Source organism: Macaca mulatta, chromosome 19, assembly GCF_049350105.2.
Source record: "Macaca mulatta isolate MMU2019108-1 chromosome 19, T2T-MMU8v2.0, whole genome shotgun sequence".
In the NCBI taxonomy this organism is placed as follows: domain Eukaryota; kingdom Metazoa; phylum Chordata; class Mammalia; order Primates; family Cercopithecidae; genus Macaca; species Macaca mulatta.
In genome coordinates, this window is record NC_133424.1 from 1,645,475 (window position 1) to 1,658,375 (window position 12,901).

The 12,901-nt window shown below is 62.5% G+C and overlaps 1 protein-coding gene across 1 annotated transcript; it reads left to right on the forward strand.

Moving 5' to 3' along the window:
• Positions 1-175: 175 nt before the first annotated feature.
• On the forward strand, positions 176-10,179 carry WDR18 (WD repeat domain 18). The gene is made up of 10 exons (XM_015122315.3): positions 176-394; positions 1,970-2,080; positions 5,523-5,656; positions 5,970-6,111; positions 6,581-6,724; positions 6,813-6,877; positions 6,953-7,077; positions 7,632-7,798; positions 9,621-9,689; positions 9,836-10,179. The coding sequence occupies exons 1-10, from the start codon at positions 185-187 to the stop codon at positions 9,965-9,967; spliced, it is 1,299 nt and encodes a 432-aa protein (XP_014977801.3). The 5' UTR covers positions 176-184; the 3' UTR covers positions 9,968-10,179.
• The last annotated feature ends 2,722 nt before the right edge of the window (positions 10,180-12,901 follow it).

Below are 12,901 nucleotides of genomic sequence, written 5' to 3' on the forward strand. Positions count from 1 at the left end.
GCGACCCTCGAGTCTCAGGTAAGCGGGAAATCCCATCTCACAGGGAAGCCCCCGCTCCGAGGCACGGGCGCATGCGCGGGTCGGCCACCCGCTGGAGCCGCGGGTGCGCCGCTCTGGCCCGCGTGGCGCAGTCGTCCGCGTCTCGCTGATGATGACGCACGTCCGGGGCGGTGGGGAAGGCAAGATGGCGGCGCCCATGGAGGTGGCCGTGTGTACGGATTCGGCAGCCCCGATGTGGAGCTGCATCGTGTGGGAACTGCACTCGGGCGCCAACCTGCTCACCTACCGCGGCGGCCAGGCGGGACCCCACGGCCTGGCGCTGCTCAATGGCGAGTATCTGCTGGCGGCGCAGCTGGGCAAGAACTACATCAGCGCCTGGGAGCTGCAGCGGAAGGTGCGGCCGTGCGGGCTCGCTGCTGGGCTTGGCTGCGGGGGTCACGGGGCGCCCGAGGCTACAGTCGGGGGATGGGTTTGTGGGGGCCGCGTGCACCCTGAGTCGGAATTGGCGTGGGGCGCGGAGGTCTCCGTTCGGGCGCTCTGCGCATGCGCGGGTCTGGGGGCTTTGGGGAGAGATGCGCGACCTGTTAGGCCGCTCTGCGCACGCGCGGGGCTCAGGCTTAGGCTGCCGTGGGGGCAGTGGGGGAATGGAGACGCTCCGGGGGTCCCTTGGGGCAATTGCGCATGCACGAGTTCTTGGCGCGCGAAATTTGATTAAAAGGAGACTATACGGATCGCGAGGTCAGGAAATCGAGGCCACCCTGGCTAACACGGTGAAACCCCGTCTGTACTAAAAATACAAAAAATTAGCCGGGCATGGTGGCGGGCGCCTGTAGCCCCAGCTACTCGGGAGACTGAGGCGGCAGAACGGCTTGAATCTGGGAGTCAGAGCTTGCAGTGAGCTGAGATCGTACCACTGCACTCCAGCCTGGGCGACAGAGTGAGACTCCGTCTCAAAAAAAAAAAAGAAAGAAAAAAAAAAAAAGGAGACTGTGAGCTCTGTGGATGTTGTGGTTCTGCAGGAAGAGGGAGAAGGACCTAGATCTGGGGGAGTCCCCCATGAAGGAGTGGCGTAGGAGACTCATGCGTTTATCCCTCCAATAAAGAAACAGATACTAACCGTCGCCCACCGTTTCCCCTCTACCCTTAAGCCCAAAATGCAGCCAGTCCCTGAAGCTACTCGCTTCCCCTGTGCGCACACTGAGATCTCTTGGGACTGGTTCTGTGCTCTGGCATTGCCTGATGGAGTCCACGCACAACTCATAAATTTTTCCCATTTTCTTTTATTTTTGAGACAGGGTCTCACTCTGTCGCCCAGGCTGGAGTGCAGTGGTGCGATCTCGGTTCACTGCAGCCTCCGCCTCCAGGGTTCAAGCGATTCTCAGACCTCAGCCTCCTGAGTAGCTGGGACTACAGACCCGCACCAACCACCACACCTAGCTAGTTTTTGTATTTTTTATAGAGGCAGGGTTTCACCATGTTGGCCAGGCTGGTCTCGAACTCCTAAACTCAAGTGATCTACCTACCTCAGCCTCCCAAAAATGCTGGGACTACAGGCATGAGCCACCACGCCTGGCCGAGTTTTCCCATTTTAAAGAGGAGGAAGCTGAGGCTTGGGGTCTTAGGTTGGACATTATGGATAGAAGAATCGGTGCACAAGCCTACTGGGCTCTTGGACCCCAGTGTCCTTCTAGACCCTCTTTGTTTTGTTCCTGTGTTCCTCCCAGCCAGGGTCCCTCTGGCCCTCAGAGGAAGCACCAGCCTCCTCTTATCTACCACCTCCAGCCTCGAATCCTCTTGCAGGGGCGAACACTTCCTCGCTGGACCATGCATTTGCTCAAACCACCCTGCTCCCGACTCCTCTCCCTGGTGCTCTTAACCACTGCCCAGGCGTCCCCTCCCCTCGCCTTCCGCTGCTGTAGGGGCTCCCGTGTCCTGCACGGGGCTCACGAGGCTGATTGTGCATCCATAGGACCAGCTCCAGCAGAAGATCATGTGCCCTGGGCCTGTCACCTGTCTGACTGCGTCACCCAACGGTCTCTACGTCCTGGCAGGAGTTGCAGAAAGCATCCACCTGTGGGAGGTAAGAGGCGCAAAGCGTGAGGGTTTCCCACAGGACATCTCAGCCCATCTGAGCCTTGCCTGCAGGGCACCAGGGAAAGACCATGCGGCCTGGGGCCCTGCGATGGGTGACTGTTCAGGGGTCACAGCCTAAGCTTCACCCTGCTGCCTCCTTTCTCCAGGTCCCCTCGAGACTCTTGCGAATCCCAAAGTGGCCCTAATCCTGCCTTGAGTGCTTGGATAGAGCCCGGTGCAGCCCAGTCCCCAGCACACACACACCGCAGCATCTTCCAGAGCTAGCGGGCATCTCTTCCAGGCAGGGGGCAGCACCTGGCACTTGTAACTTGACAGTTATAAAGGGCTGGGTACAGTGGCTCATGCCAGTAATCACTGCAACCTCTGCCTCCCAGGTTCAAGCTATTGTCCTGCCTCAGCCTCCTGAGTAGCTGGGATTACAGGTGCCCGCCACCACACCTGGCTAATTTGTTTGTATTTAGTAGAGACAGGGTTTCACAATGTTGGTCAGGCTGGTCTCGAACTCCTGACCTCACGTGATCCACCTGACTTGGCCTCCCAAAGTGCTGGGATTACAGGTGTGAGCCACTGTGCCCGGCCAGTGCCTCCTTTTTCTTCCTGCTGGAGCAACTAGGTGACAGCAACCCCTAGACACACTCACAGCCCGGACCGTGCCGTGCTCTCGCAGTGAGACACAGCGAACTGTTCAGGCCATGCATTTAGGTCAGCCTCTCAGCTCCACCCTGGTTAGGGGAAGCAGCCCTGGATGATGTGTGAGTGAGTGGGTGGTGCCGGGAAACTTCATTCACAAAGCCAGGCCTCTTGGGATTTGGCCCATATCGTAGCTGCTGTGTTAGATCATTGGCTGTGTTGTTACACACGGTTCATTGTATCTGGGGGGAGACCTGCCCTCAAACCCACACAGAGCAGGGCAGACAGTACGAGATTTGGAGCCAGAAGACCCAAAGGTAACCATGTTTCTGCCCTTCTGACCTTGTCCTTGCCTCCCCCAGTGGGCTGCTCAGAGAACTGAGAGGGCTGGATGGGCATGAGGATTCTCTGAGAGATACAAAGGCCACCAGGGGGATGGGCATGGTGGCTCATGCCTGGAATCCCAGCACTTTGGGAGGCTGAGATGGGCAGATCACTTGAGGCCAGGAGTTCAAGCCAGCCTGGGTAACATGGTGAAAACCCGTATCTCCAAAATATACAAAAATTAGCTGGGCATGGTGCCATACACCTATAATCCCAGCTTTTTGGGAGGCTGAGGCATGAGAATCACTTGAATCCGGGAGGCAAAGGCTGCAGTGAGCTGAGATCGTACCACTGCACTCCAGCCTGGATGACAGAGCAAGACCTTGTCTCAAAAAAAGACGTGGGGGGGGAGGTGGCGGGGAGCACAGGAATGACAGGAGGCATCATTATCTCACCCCCAGGACACGTGTATATGTATGTAATTTTTAAACTTATTTTTGAGATGGGGTCTCACTACATTGCCGTAGCTGGTCTTGAACTCCTGGACTCAAGCAATCCTCCCAGGTAGCTGGGATTATAGGCATGTGCCACCATGCCTGGCATCCCAAGGCTTTTAAATATCAGTCCTTGATTTTGAAACTGGGATGCTGTTGCTGAGAGAGAAACTGAGGCAGGGAGGCAGTAGCTCACAAGTCACTCCTCACGATATACCTCCTGACCCTGGTGGCTGTCAGTCTGGGGCAGAAGGGTATGTGGGTAGGAATTAAATGTATCATCACCCCATGGGGGATGTCTTAGGTGGGACCCCTTCCTGTTCTTGGCTGGGGACAGTGTGCTGGGTGGCACCCACTACCAGACCCCTGCTCCCCTAGCTTCCTCCTTTTTTTTTTTTTTTTTTTTTTTTGAGATGGAGTCTCACTCTGTTGCTCGGGCTGGAGTGTGGTGGCTCGATCTCAGCTCACTGCAACCTCAGACTCCTGAGTTAAAGTGATTCTCCAGTCTCAGTCCTCCCGAGTAGCTGGGATTACAGGCACCTGCCACCATGCCTGGCTAATTTTTGTATTTTTAGTAGAGACAGAGTTTTGCCATGTTGGTCAGGCTGGTTTGGAACTCCTGGCCTCAGGTGATCCGCCCTCCTCCGCCTCCCAAAGTGTTGGGATGACGGGTGTGAGCCACTGTGGCTGGCCCTCCTGGAGAGTTTCTGACCGGCATGAGCTGTGACCACAAGGGGGTGCCCCACATGCTCAGCTGGAGCTCAGGCCGGACTGCCTCCACTGTGCTCCCTGCCACGGTTGAAATCCTCCTCCTATTCTCTGTGTGCATGACGGGTGTGTGAGTGGTGAGTCAGGAGTGGGCTGGAAACCTGAGAGCCGGGGCTGTGGGGCGGGGGCTGGTCTGCCTCTCCCATGCCACAGGGACAGGGACCTCCCAGGAGGCACTGATTCTCTGATGCTGCCCTGTGTGTACCGGCCCCGGGCAGTGGTGCTCACCAGAACTGCCATCTGTGGTTTGGGGCTGACCTGGACCCTGCTTCATCCAGTGCCATTTAACCCTCCCTGGCCACCCTGGGTTTTGCATGCGAGGAAACTGAGGCCCAGAGAGGGCATGGCCTGTCAAATCTGGGCTCAACAGGCCCTGCCTGCCCCAAGAAAGCACCACGCACAGGGGCTTTTGACAGCAGAAACTCGGCCCCCATCCTGGAGGCCAGAAGTCCTAAATCAAGGTGTCCGCAGAGCCACGCTGCCCCTGGAGGCCCCAGGAGGAGCCTCCCCACCTCTCCGGTGGTAGCCAGCGCCCCTTGGTGCCCTTGGCTTGTGGGTGACTCTCCCCTGCCTCTGCTGCCACGTGGAGCCCCCTGCGTGTTTGCACTTCTCTCAGCTCACCACAACCGGGACACACGGGATGGAGGCCCTCGCTCCAGAACCACCTCATCTTAACTTATTATATGTGCAGAGACACTGCGTCCAAAGAAGGCCATTCACAAATTCCAGGTCCGAACTTTAACAAGCTTTTGGGGGAAACACACGATTCAACCCACAACCCCAACCAGAGATCTCAGCCCTCGCCAGGCGACCTGGAAAGGGCTCCCTGTCCTCTTCCTCAGACAAGCTGCCGGGCTTCCTGCCCCCACCCCCGGTCAGGCCACCACAGCCTCCCCAGAAGCGACTTCCCGCTGAGTGGTGGGAGCTGCCTACAGCTCCCGAGTGCAGCCGTTCCTACAGGGCCTGCGCAGGAAGCCCGTGCCTTCCCTGGGGCCCGGCTCACGGGACCGGCACCTCCCAGAGGCAGCAGGGAAGGGCAGGAGACTTGCCCCCGTCCTGGGCGGTCACGCAGGCGGGGACGAGGCGGGAACAGGTGCCCACCCAGCCCAGGCAGGGGCGCGACAGTGTGGCCATGGCCGTGTGGTCATGGGGTTCCCCGGACTGCAGCCCGCCCTTTCCTCCCCTGACCTGGGTGCCCTCTGCCCCTCACAGGTCTCCACCGGGAACCTTCTGGTCATCCTGAGTCGACATTACCAGGACGTCTCCTGCCTGCAGTTCACAGGGGACAGCAGCCACTTCATCTCAGGGGGCAAGGACTGCCTGGTACTGGCTTGGAGCCTGTGCAGGTAGTGCCTCGCACACCCGGGCCTGCACCTGGGCTCGGGCGGGGAGAGGAGGGGCCCAGGCCCCTGGTGGGAAGGGGCTTCTCTTGGGGGCTGGAGTGCAGAGGACAGAGTGATCATCCCAGGGGTCCTGGCTGCCCACGCTGGGGTCTGGTTTGTCCTGCGGGCCGTGGGGACCCAGCCTGGAGTTTACTCAGGTGAGGCGGGCCAGGCTGCTGAGTGGAGGCAGGTGTGTGCGTGAGGTGGGTGCTGGAGGCGTGGACTGCCTTGTTCCCTCCGGTCCCCGCCTGCTGAGTACCCACCTCACCCGGCCCAGCGTGCTGCAGGCCGACCCCTCCAGGATCCCGGCGCCCCGGCACGTCTGGTCTCACCACACGCTCCCCATCACGGACCTGCACTGCGGCTTTGGGGGCCCCCTGGCCCGGGTGGCCACCTCCTCACTGGACCAGACGGTGAAGGTACAGCCGCCCCCACCCCCCCACCGCGGTCCATGAGCAGAGCCCGGCAGCCGCAAGTCCTCAGCCAGGAATGCAGGGATCGCCTCCTCCCCCTCCCTGCTGTCAGGACTTCAGACAGCTTTTAATCCCCTGGTACTCTGAGCCCAAGGACGTCCAGGGAGGTCTGCCAGCCTGGAAATTCCCACTCATTCACCATTTCTGGTCCGGCTCCCTGGCCAAGCCTGGGGAATCGAAGGGCATCACTACGTTTCAGTCGTGGCCAGTGGTCCTGGGAGGGAGACCCAGGGGTCATCAGCCCGAGACCAAGCTCCGTTTCAGCAAGACCCACATGGTGACGGCTTTCACCCAAAGTCCCAAGCCCTAGGGCCAGAGGACAGCCGACGCCTGACCTCCCTGATGCCCCTGTTCCCACGGGGTCCTCGAGTTCCCCCGCGCCAGGCCGAGCCCCACGTCCTTTGCCCGCCCGCAGCTGTGGGAGGTCTCCTCGGGGGAGCTACTCCTCTCCGTCCTCTTTGATGTGTCCATCATGGCGGTGACCATGGACCTGGCTGAGCACCACATGTTCTGCGGCGGCAGCGAGGGCTCCATCTTCCAGGTCGATCTCTTCACCTGGGTGAGTGCGGCGGCGGTCTGTGGGCTGCACCCTGCCCTGGGACTGAGGGCATCGGGCCTGTGGCTCACAGCCGTCTCGGCCTTCGCAGCCCGGACAGAGGGAGAGGAACTTCCAGCCAGAGCAGGACGCCGGGAAGGTCTTCAAAGGGCACAGGTGGGGACGTGGGAACGGGGCGGGGGGCTCCCGAGCACGTCCTGTCTGGCGCCTGACCCCTGCCTGTCTGTCTAGGAACCAGGTGACCTGCCTGTCGGTGTCTACTGACGGCAGCGTGCTGCTCTCGGGCTCCCACGACGAGACCGTGCGCCTCTGGGATGTGCAGAGCAAGCAGTGCATCCGGACGTTGGCCCTCAAAGGTGGGCGCGCCTCTGCTGAGCCTGCGGCCAGCGTGCAGGGGGCGGGGAGGAGATCCAAGGGGAAAAGGGGCTTGGCTTGACTGTGGGCGGGACTGGCTTGCTGTGGGGTGGGGACTGGCTGGGGGCCTCGCAGGAATGGGGCGGGGACTAATTGGGGGCGGAGACTGCCCTGGATGGGGCGGAACCTGTCAGGTATGGGGCGGGGTCTGGCTGGGGGCGGAGACTGCCCTGGATGGGGCGAAACCTGGCTTGTTGTGAGGCGGGGCCTGGCAGGGATGGGGCGGGGCGTGGCTGGGATGGGGCAGGGAATGGCTGGGGGCGGAGACTGCCGTGGATGGGGCGGAACCTGGCTTGCTGTGGGGCGGGGCCTGGCAGGGATGGGGCGGAGCGTGGCTGGGATGGGGCGGGGAATGGTGTGGATGAGGCGGAACCTGGCTTGCTGTGGGGCGGGGCCTGGCTGGGATGGGGCGGGGAATGGCTGGGGGCGGAGACTGCCGTGGATGGGGCGGAACCTGGCTTGCTGTGGGGTGGGGCCTGACCACCGCACCCCCCAGGCCCAGTCACCAACGCCACCATCCTACTGGCGCCCGTCAGCATGCTGAGCTCAGACTTCAGGCCCAGCCTGCCGCTGCCCCACTTCAACAAGCACCTGCTGGGCGCCGAGCACGGGGACGAGCCGCGCCACGGGGGCCTCACCCTGCGCCTGGGCCTCCACCAGCAGGTACGGCCCCCAGCTGGGAACCCCCACTGCCCTTTGGTCTCAGAAGACCCCGCAGGCCGTGGGCTCCTTCGCTCCCTCAGTCCTGGCACCCGTGCGGCGGGTTCCCCCAAGCCCAGCACTGGAGGGCACATCCTGTGAGCGGGATGGTGATGCTCGGAGGGCCCTCTGCCCACTCTGGGTGTGGACCCAGAGGCTCTGATAAGTTAACCACCCCTCGTCCCCCGGTCAGCAGGGCCGAACTGTGCGCCCCACACGCCAGCCTTCGCGCGCTGGAGATCTGATGGTCAGCTAGGTCTTTCTGCAAAGGGCTAATGCCCCATATTTCGGGCTGTGAGGGGCAAAAGTTTCACATCTGGGCTGCGGAAGGTGCGGGAGCAGCCGTGCAGGGCAGGGAGCGGGTGGGGCCCTGATGGCTGCATGTGGCTCCCACGTGGGTTCGGGGCGGCCTCTGCCTGACCACAGTCACATCCTCACCCCTGCAGCTCAGCACCACCCCCTGCTCTGTGCAGGTGCTAGGGTAGGCTCCTTCCCACCCCGGCCCCAGGAACCTCACAGAAGCCAGTATGGTTGGCTGGGGTGGGGGCTGGGGGGGTCCTTGAGCCTGGGGAGGCTTCCCAGCGTGTTTCCGCCCCACTCCCCAACCTTCAGGGAGCTGCCTGCGTCCTTGGTGTCTCACGTCACTGTCTGTGTCCCTCGCTGGGCTGTGGCGCTTGGCACTTGTCCCCACGCGCCCTCTTCTCACCTGAGTACAGATTGATTTTTTTATCTGGAGGGTGCCCGACAGCCTGACAGACCCTGCACCAGGAGATGCCGTTATCTCCCTTGTCCACGCTGACTGATGGATGGAGTGACGCTCTGTCTTCCCACATCTACCAGTGGGCTCGGGGCGGGCAGGCAAGGGACCCCCACCGTCTGGGCATCTGAAGGCCCCTCAGACCGAAGGAGGCCAGGAGCACAGGCTGGACTGGCTGCTAACAGCATGGGCAAAAGGGGGGCGCGCCTTTGTGTTCAGAAAGTGCTGGAACCTTCGGAGTGAAAACAGGCCTGCAGTGGCACGGAGCCAGCTCCCCGCTAGGGTACCTGCCCGGACACTGCCTCCTCCCAGGGCAGCGGCGGCTCCCACGATTCCTACCCAGCCAAGTGCCCTCCCCAGAACCCCACCCAGCTGGCCACAGTGAGATTCTAGAAGGGGCCAGGCCACACCCTCCGGTAATGCCACCACCTTTTCCTGGGCGCCCCACCTGGCTCCCTTCCTCCTGCGATGGCTGCCAGCTTGTTGCAATACAGCTGACACTGACTGGAATGTCGGCCTGTCCCACAGGCGCTGCTGGGGCCCAACACACAGCGTCCAGGAGGCGGGTTCCCGACCTCCGACCCCCCCAGTGACTGGTCCCTCTGCCCAGGGCAGTGGCCTCACTGGACTGGCTGGGCTCTCCCCATGGCTGGAGGTGGTCACTGTCTGTGAGGCCCTCGTCCGGCCCTGTGTCCCAGAACCTTCCCTGGGATCGCGGGCCCTTCCAGGCCTGACCCAGGCCCCCTGTGTGTGGTGTGGTCATCTGCACCCATATCCCCAGCCCCATCCTTGGGCGCAGTCGTGGAGGATCTGAGGCGCTGGGTGATGGCTGCATAGCCAGGGTCAGGGTGGTCATCTGCAGACTCGAGGGAGATGAATGCCCCTGCCTCAGTCTCCCCTTCTGTCTGTGGGCGTCACGGTGGCCCCTCCCTGACTGAGTGGCTGCCCACGATATCGGGGGTGGGATGGGCAAAGCGTGTGGTGTGTGACAGGACACAGCCCGAGGTCATGCGGCCCACCGTGTTGCAGGGTTCAGAGCCCAGCTACCTGGACCGCACGGAGCAGCTGCAGGCCGTCCTGTGCAGCACCATGGAGAAGGTGGGCAGGGCCTCGGGTTGGGCGGGGCCTCGGGAGGGGCGGCCTCAGGCTGGGCGGGGCCTGAGACTGGGTCAGTCCTGGCCAGTGGCCCCCACTTCAGCGCACCCCAGGCCACTTCCGCCCTCTGACCCCGACTCCTACCGCAGAGCGTGCTTGGTGGCCAGGACCAGCTGCGGGTCCGTGTCACAGAGCTGGAGGACGAGGTGCGCAACCTGCGCAAGATCAACCGGGACCTGTTCGACTTCTCCACGCGCTTCATCACGCGGCCGGCCAAGTGAGGCCCAGAGACCCGGGCCCAAGGCGCCCAGGCCTGAGCCCCACGCCTCCCAGCAACCGGAGCCCACGGGTGTGGCCCCCACCAGCCCAGGCCTGGACTCTCCCCAGTTCTGCGTCGTGTTTGGGCTTTTCCTCTGTGACTGGGCGGTCTTGGTGTCTCGTGGCACGCGTCACATTGGTGCTAGCCTGTTTTTAACAAAAGAGGATGAAAGGCTTCTCCTCTCCTGCCTCCTTGTGTCCGGGTGTGGCCTGGTGCTGGGCGCATCGCAGCTCCACTCTGCTGCTCAGCCCAGCTCAGAACCCCAGCCCCACTGGGCACCCTCCATCCGGAGGTAGAGACCTCAGCCACGCTAGGCCTGGCAGGAACGGCTTTAGGACGCAACCCCGAGCAGCTGCAGTTCTGACTCTGCTCTATTGCCCGAGGGCCTTTGCATGGCCGCGCCTTCCCGAGAAGGCACTGGGCCAGGGTGGTGGGGTTGAAGGAACCAGGAGGCCAGGCCCCTCTGGTCTGCTGTGCAGGGGGTCTGAGTGGAGACAGCCCTGTGGGGTCCCGAAGGGAGGTGGCTTGGTGTAGAGAGACGGGCTGGGGGACGTTTGGGGGTGGATCCAGCTGCCAGGGTTGAGGGGTTTCGCCGGGTGCAGGGCCCAGCTCTCAGGTAGGGTTTTGGGGGTGGCTGGCCCCGGTGGGAACCCAGGGCTCCAGACCAGGCAGGAGGAGGGAGCCGGTGTGGGCGGGGCCTTGGAGCACAGGCTCCTCCCAGTGCCTCCCTCAGGTGCCTTGGGCCCCTGCTGGCTTCCCCAGGGGCCCAGCGAAAGCCGCCCAAACCCCACCCCAGGGCGGTTCTCTGGGCAAAAGGTGCCCTGGCCTCCCCAGGCAGAGGCGGCTTGCCCCACCCAGCAAAGGTGGCCACTGCAGCCTGGGACCACCAGATGGGTCAGGGGCAGGTCTGGGCGTGGTGTCCCGATCTAAGCCAGTCCCCAGAGGGGGTTGCCCGTTGGCCACACCACAGGCGGTGCTTGTGGATATCAAGGGCTTGAGGGAGGCCGGTCCCCTCCGCCCTGGGGATGCTGCCAGCCAGTGCCTGGAGCCCAGCCCAGAAGCCCAGAACCTTCCAGAAAGCTGCCCCTGACTGACAGTCCTGCCTAACGATCCAGAAAATCCGTGTGATTTAACGGGCGTGGTAATGACTGCAGCTTGGAGCCAGCTGCCAGCGCTGAGTTCATGCTTTTTGGCTAATTTGTGTTCTTGTCCCCTCCACGGGGCTCTGAGCCCTCTCGGCTGGCGGCCTGGTCATACTGCGTCAGGGCAGCTGGGCCCTCTCCTGGTACTGACATCCACCTTGGCTGCTCACAGCCGTGAGAGCCTCTCGAGGGTCCCTTCCCCCTGGGCGCACACCCTGCTTGTGCCTGTCCCGTCATGAACCGCTCACCCTGCTGGCCTGCAAGGCTGGGTCCTGCCTGTGGGGAGCACGAAGGTTTGGGGTGAGGCAGCTGAGGGTCCCTTGGGGTTGGCTGATCTCTCTGGGTCTGTACTGCTCCCCTGGGGCCATTCCCACGGCCCCGCCCCCCCCACACAACCACCTCCCAAAGCTCCCCCACCAGCACCAATCAGGACCCCCAGCCACCAACTCGGGGTATCTGCACAATCCTGTGGCTGGTGCCAGGGCTGGGGTGAGGGTGTGCACAGCTGTAGAGGGATGGTTGCCCGCAGCCCCTAGGGGCTGGACTTGGCCACTTGGCCACAGCCGCTCCAAGAGCCCAAGGTGAGCCAGGTACAAACATACAGGCCACTGCGCAGCTGCCTGCACCACACGGCCGTCCGGGGCTGGGGCTGAGGTCGGCTGCCCTCTCCGCAGGCTGCAGAACAGGGTTAGAGTTCACTGAGGGGCAGGGCCCGGCCACCCCACCCCCATCGGAACCTAAAATCACCTGGTAGCCTCAGACGGGCGACACCTGGCTCAGTCAGACTCGACTCGATGTTCTTGTGTCCAGAAAGGGGGCATCCCCCAGTGGGCCTGCCGGGACCCTCCGGGAGCTGGGCGGGAGCTGACGCCTCAGTCCCTGCGTTTCCCTCCATGTTCCCCCTGCATGCCTGGTCCTTGGACACAGGCCCCCTTGGTGCCTCCCCACACCCCCTCCTGCACCCTCATCACTCTCGGCCCAGAGTGTCCAGACGTGCTCAGGCACCGAGGTTCCACCCTGCGTTGTAGTTGACAGGCTGGGTACAGTGGAAACAGTGGAGACGCCATTTGTTCAGTCCCCCCTGGAGACCCCACAGATTCTCAGAGGTACGGGTGTGGGGACTGGGGAGGCCAAGCCTTGACGAGAGGGGATGCCGGTGTGCACAGGTGACCTGGCAGCTGGCAGGGCTTGACTCTGCAGATCACAGCGAGGTGCACCTGCACACCGCCGGGACAGCTGCCAGCAAAGCTGAGAGCAGAGAACCTCGTGGGCGAGGAGGTGGAGAAGCCACAGCCCTCCCGTGCCCTGGTGCGGACGTGAAATGGGGCATCCACTGTGAAAAGAGTCTGTGAAAAGACCACGCCCGGCCTCTGTCAGGTTCTTAAAAAATTAAACAGCGGCCGGGCGCGGTGGCTCACGCCTGTAATCCCTGCACTTTGGGAGGCCGAGATGGGCGGATCACGAGGTCAGGAGATCGAGACCATCCTGGCTAACACGGTGAAACCCCGTCTCTACTAAAATACAAAAAAAAAATTAGCCGGGCGAGGTGGCGGGCGCCTGTAGTCCCAGCTACTCGGGAGGCTGAGGCAGGAGAATGGCGTGAACCCGGGAGGCGGAGCTTGCAGTGAGCCGAGATGGTGCCACTGCACTCCATCCTGGGCGACAAGAGTGAAGACTCCGCCTCAAAAAAAAAAAAAAGAAAAAAAGCCGGGCGCGGTGGCTCACGCCTGTAATCCCAGCACTTTGGGAGGCCG

Coding starts and splice junctions, on each gene's coding strand:
- WDR18 (XM_015122315.3), top strand. CDS start 185: ATGGCGGCGCCCATGGAGGTGGCCGTGTGTACGGATTCGGCAGCCCCG. Junction 395..1,969: donor CCTGGGAGCTGCAGCGGAAG/GTGCGGCCGTGC, acceptor GTGCATCCATAG/GACCAGCTCCAGCAGAAGAT. Junction 6,112..6,580: donor CACTGGACCAGACGGTGAAG/GTACAGCCGCCC, acceptor GCCCGCCCGCAG/CTGTGGGAGGTCTCCTCGGG.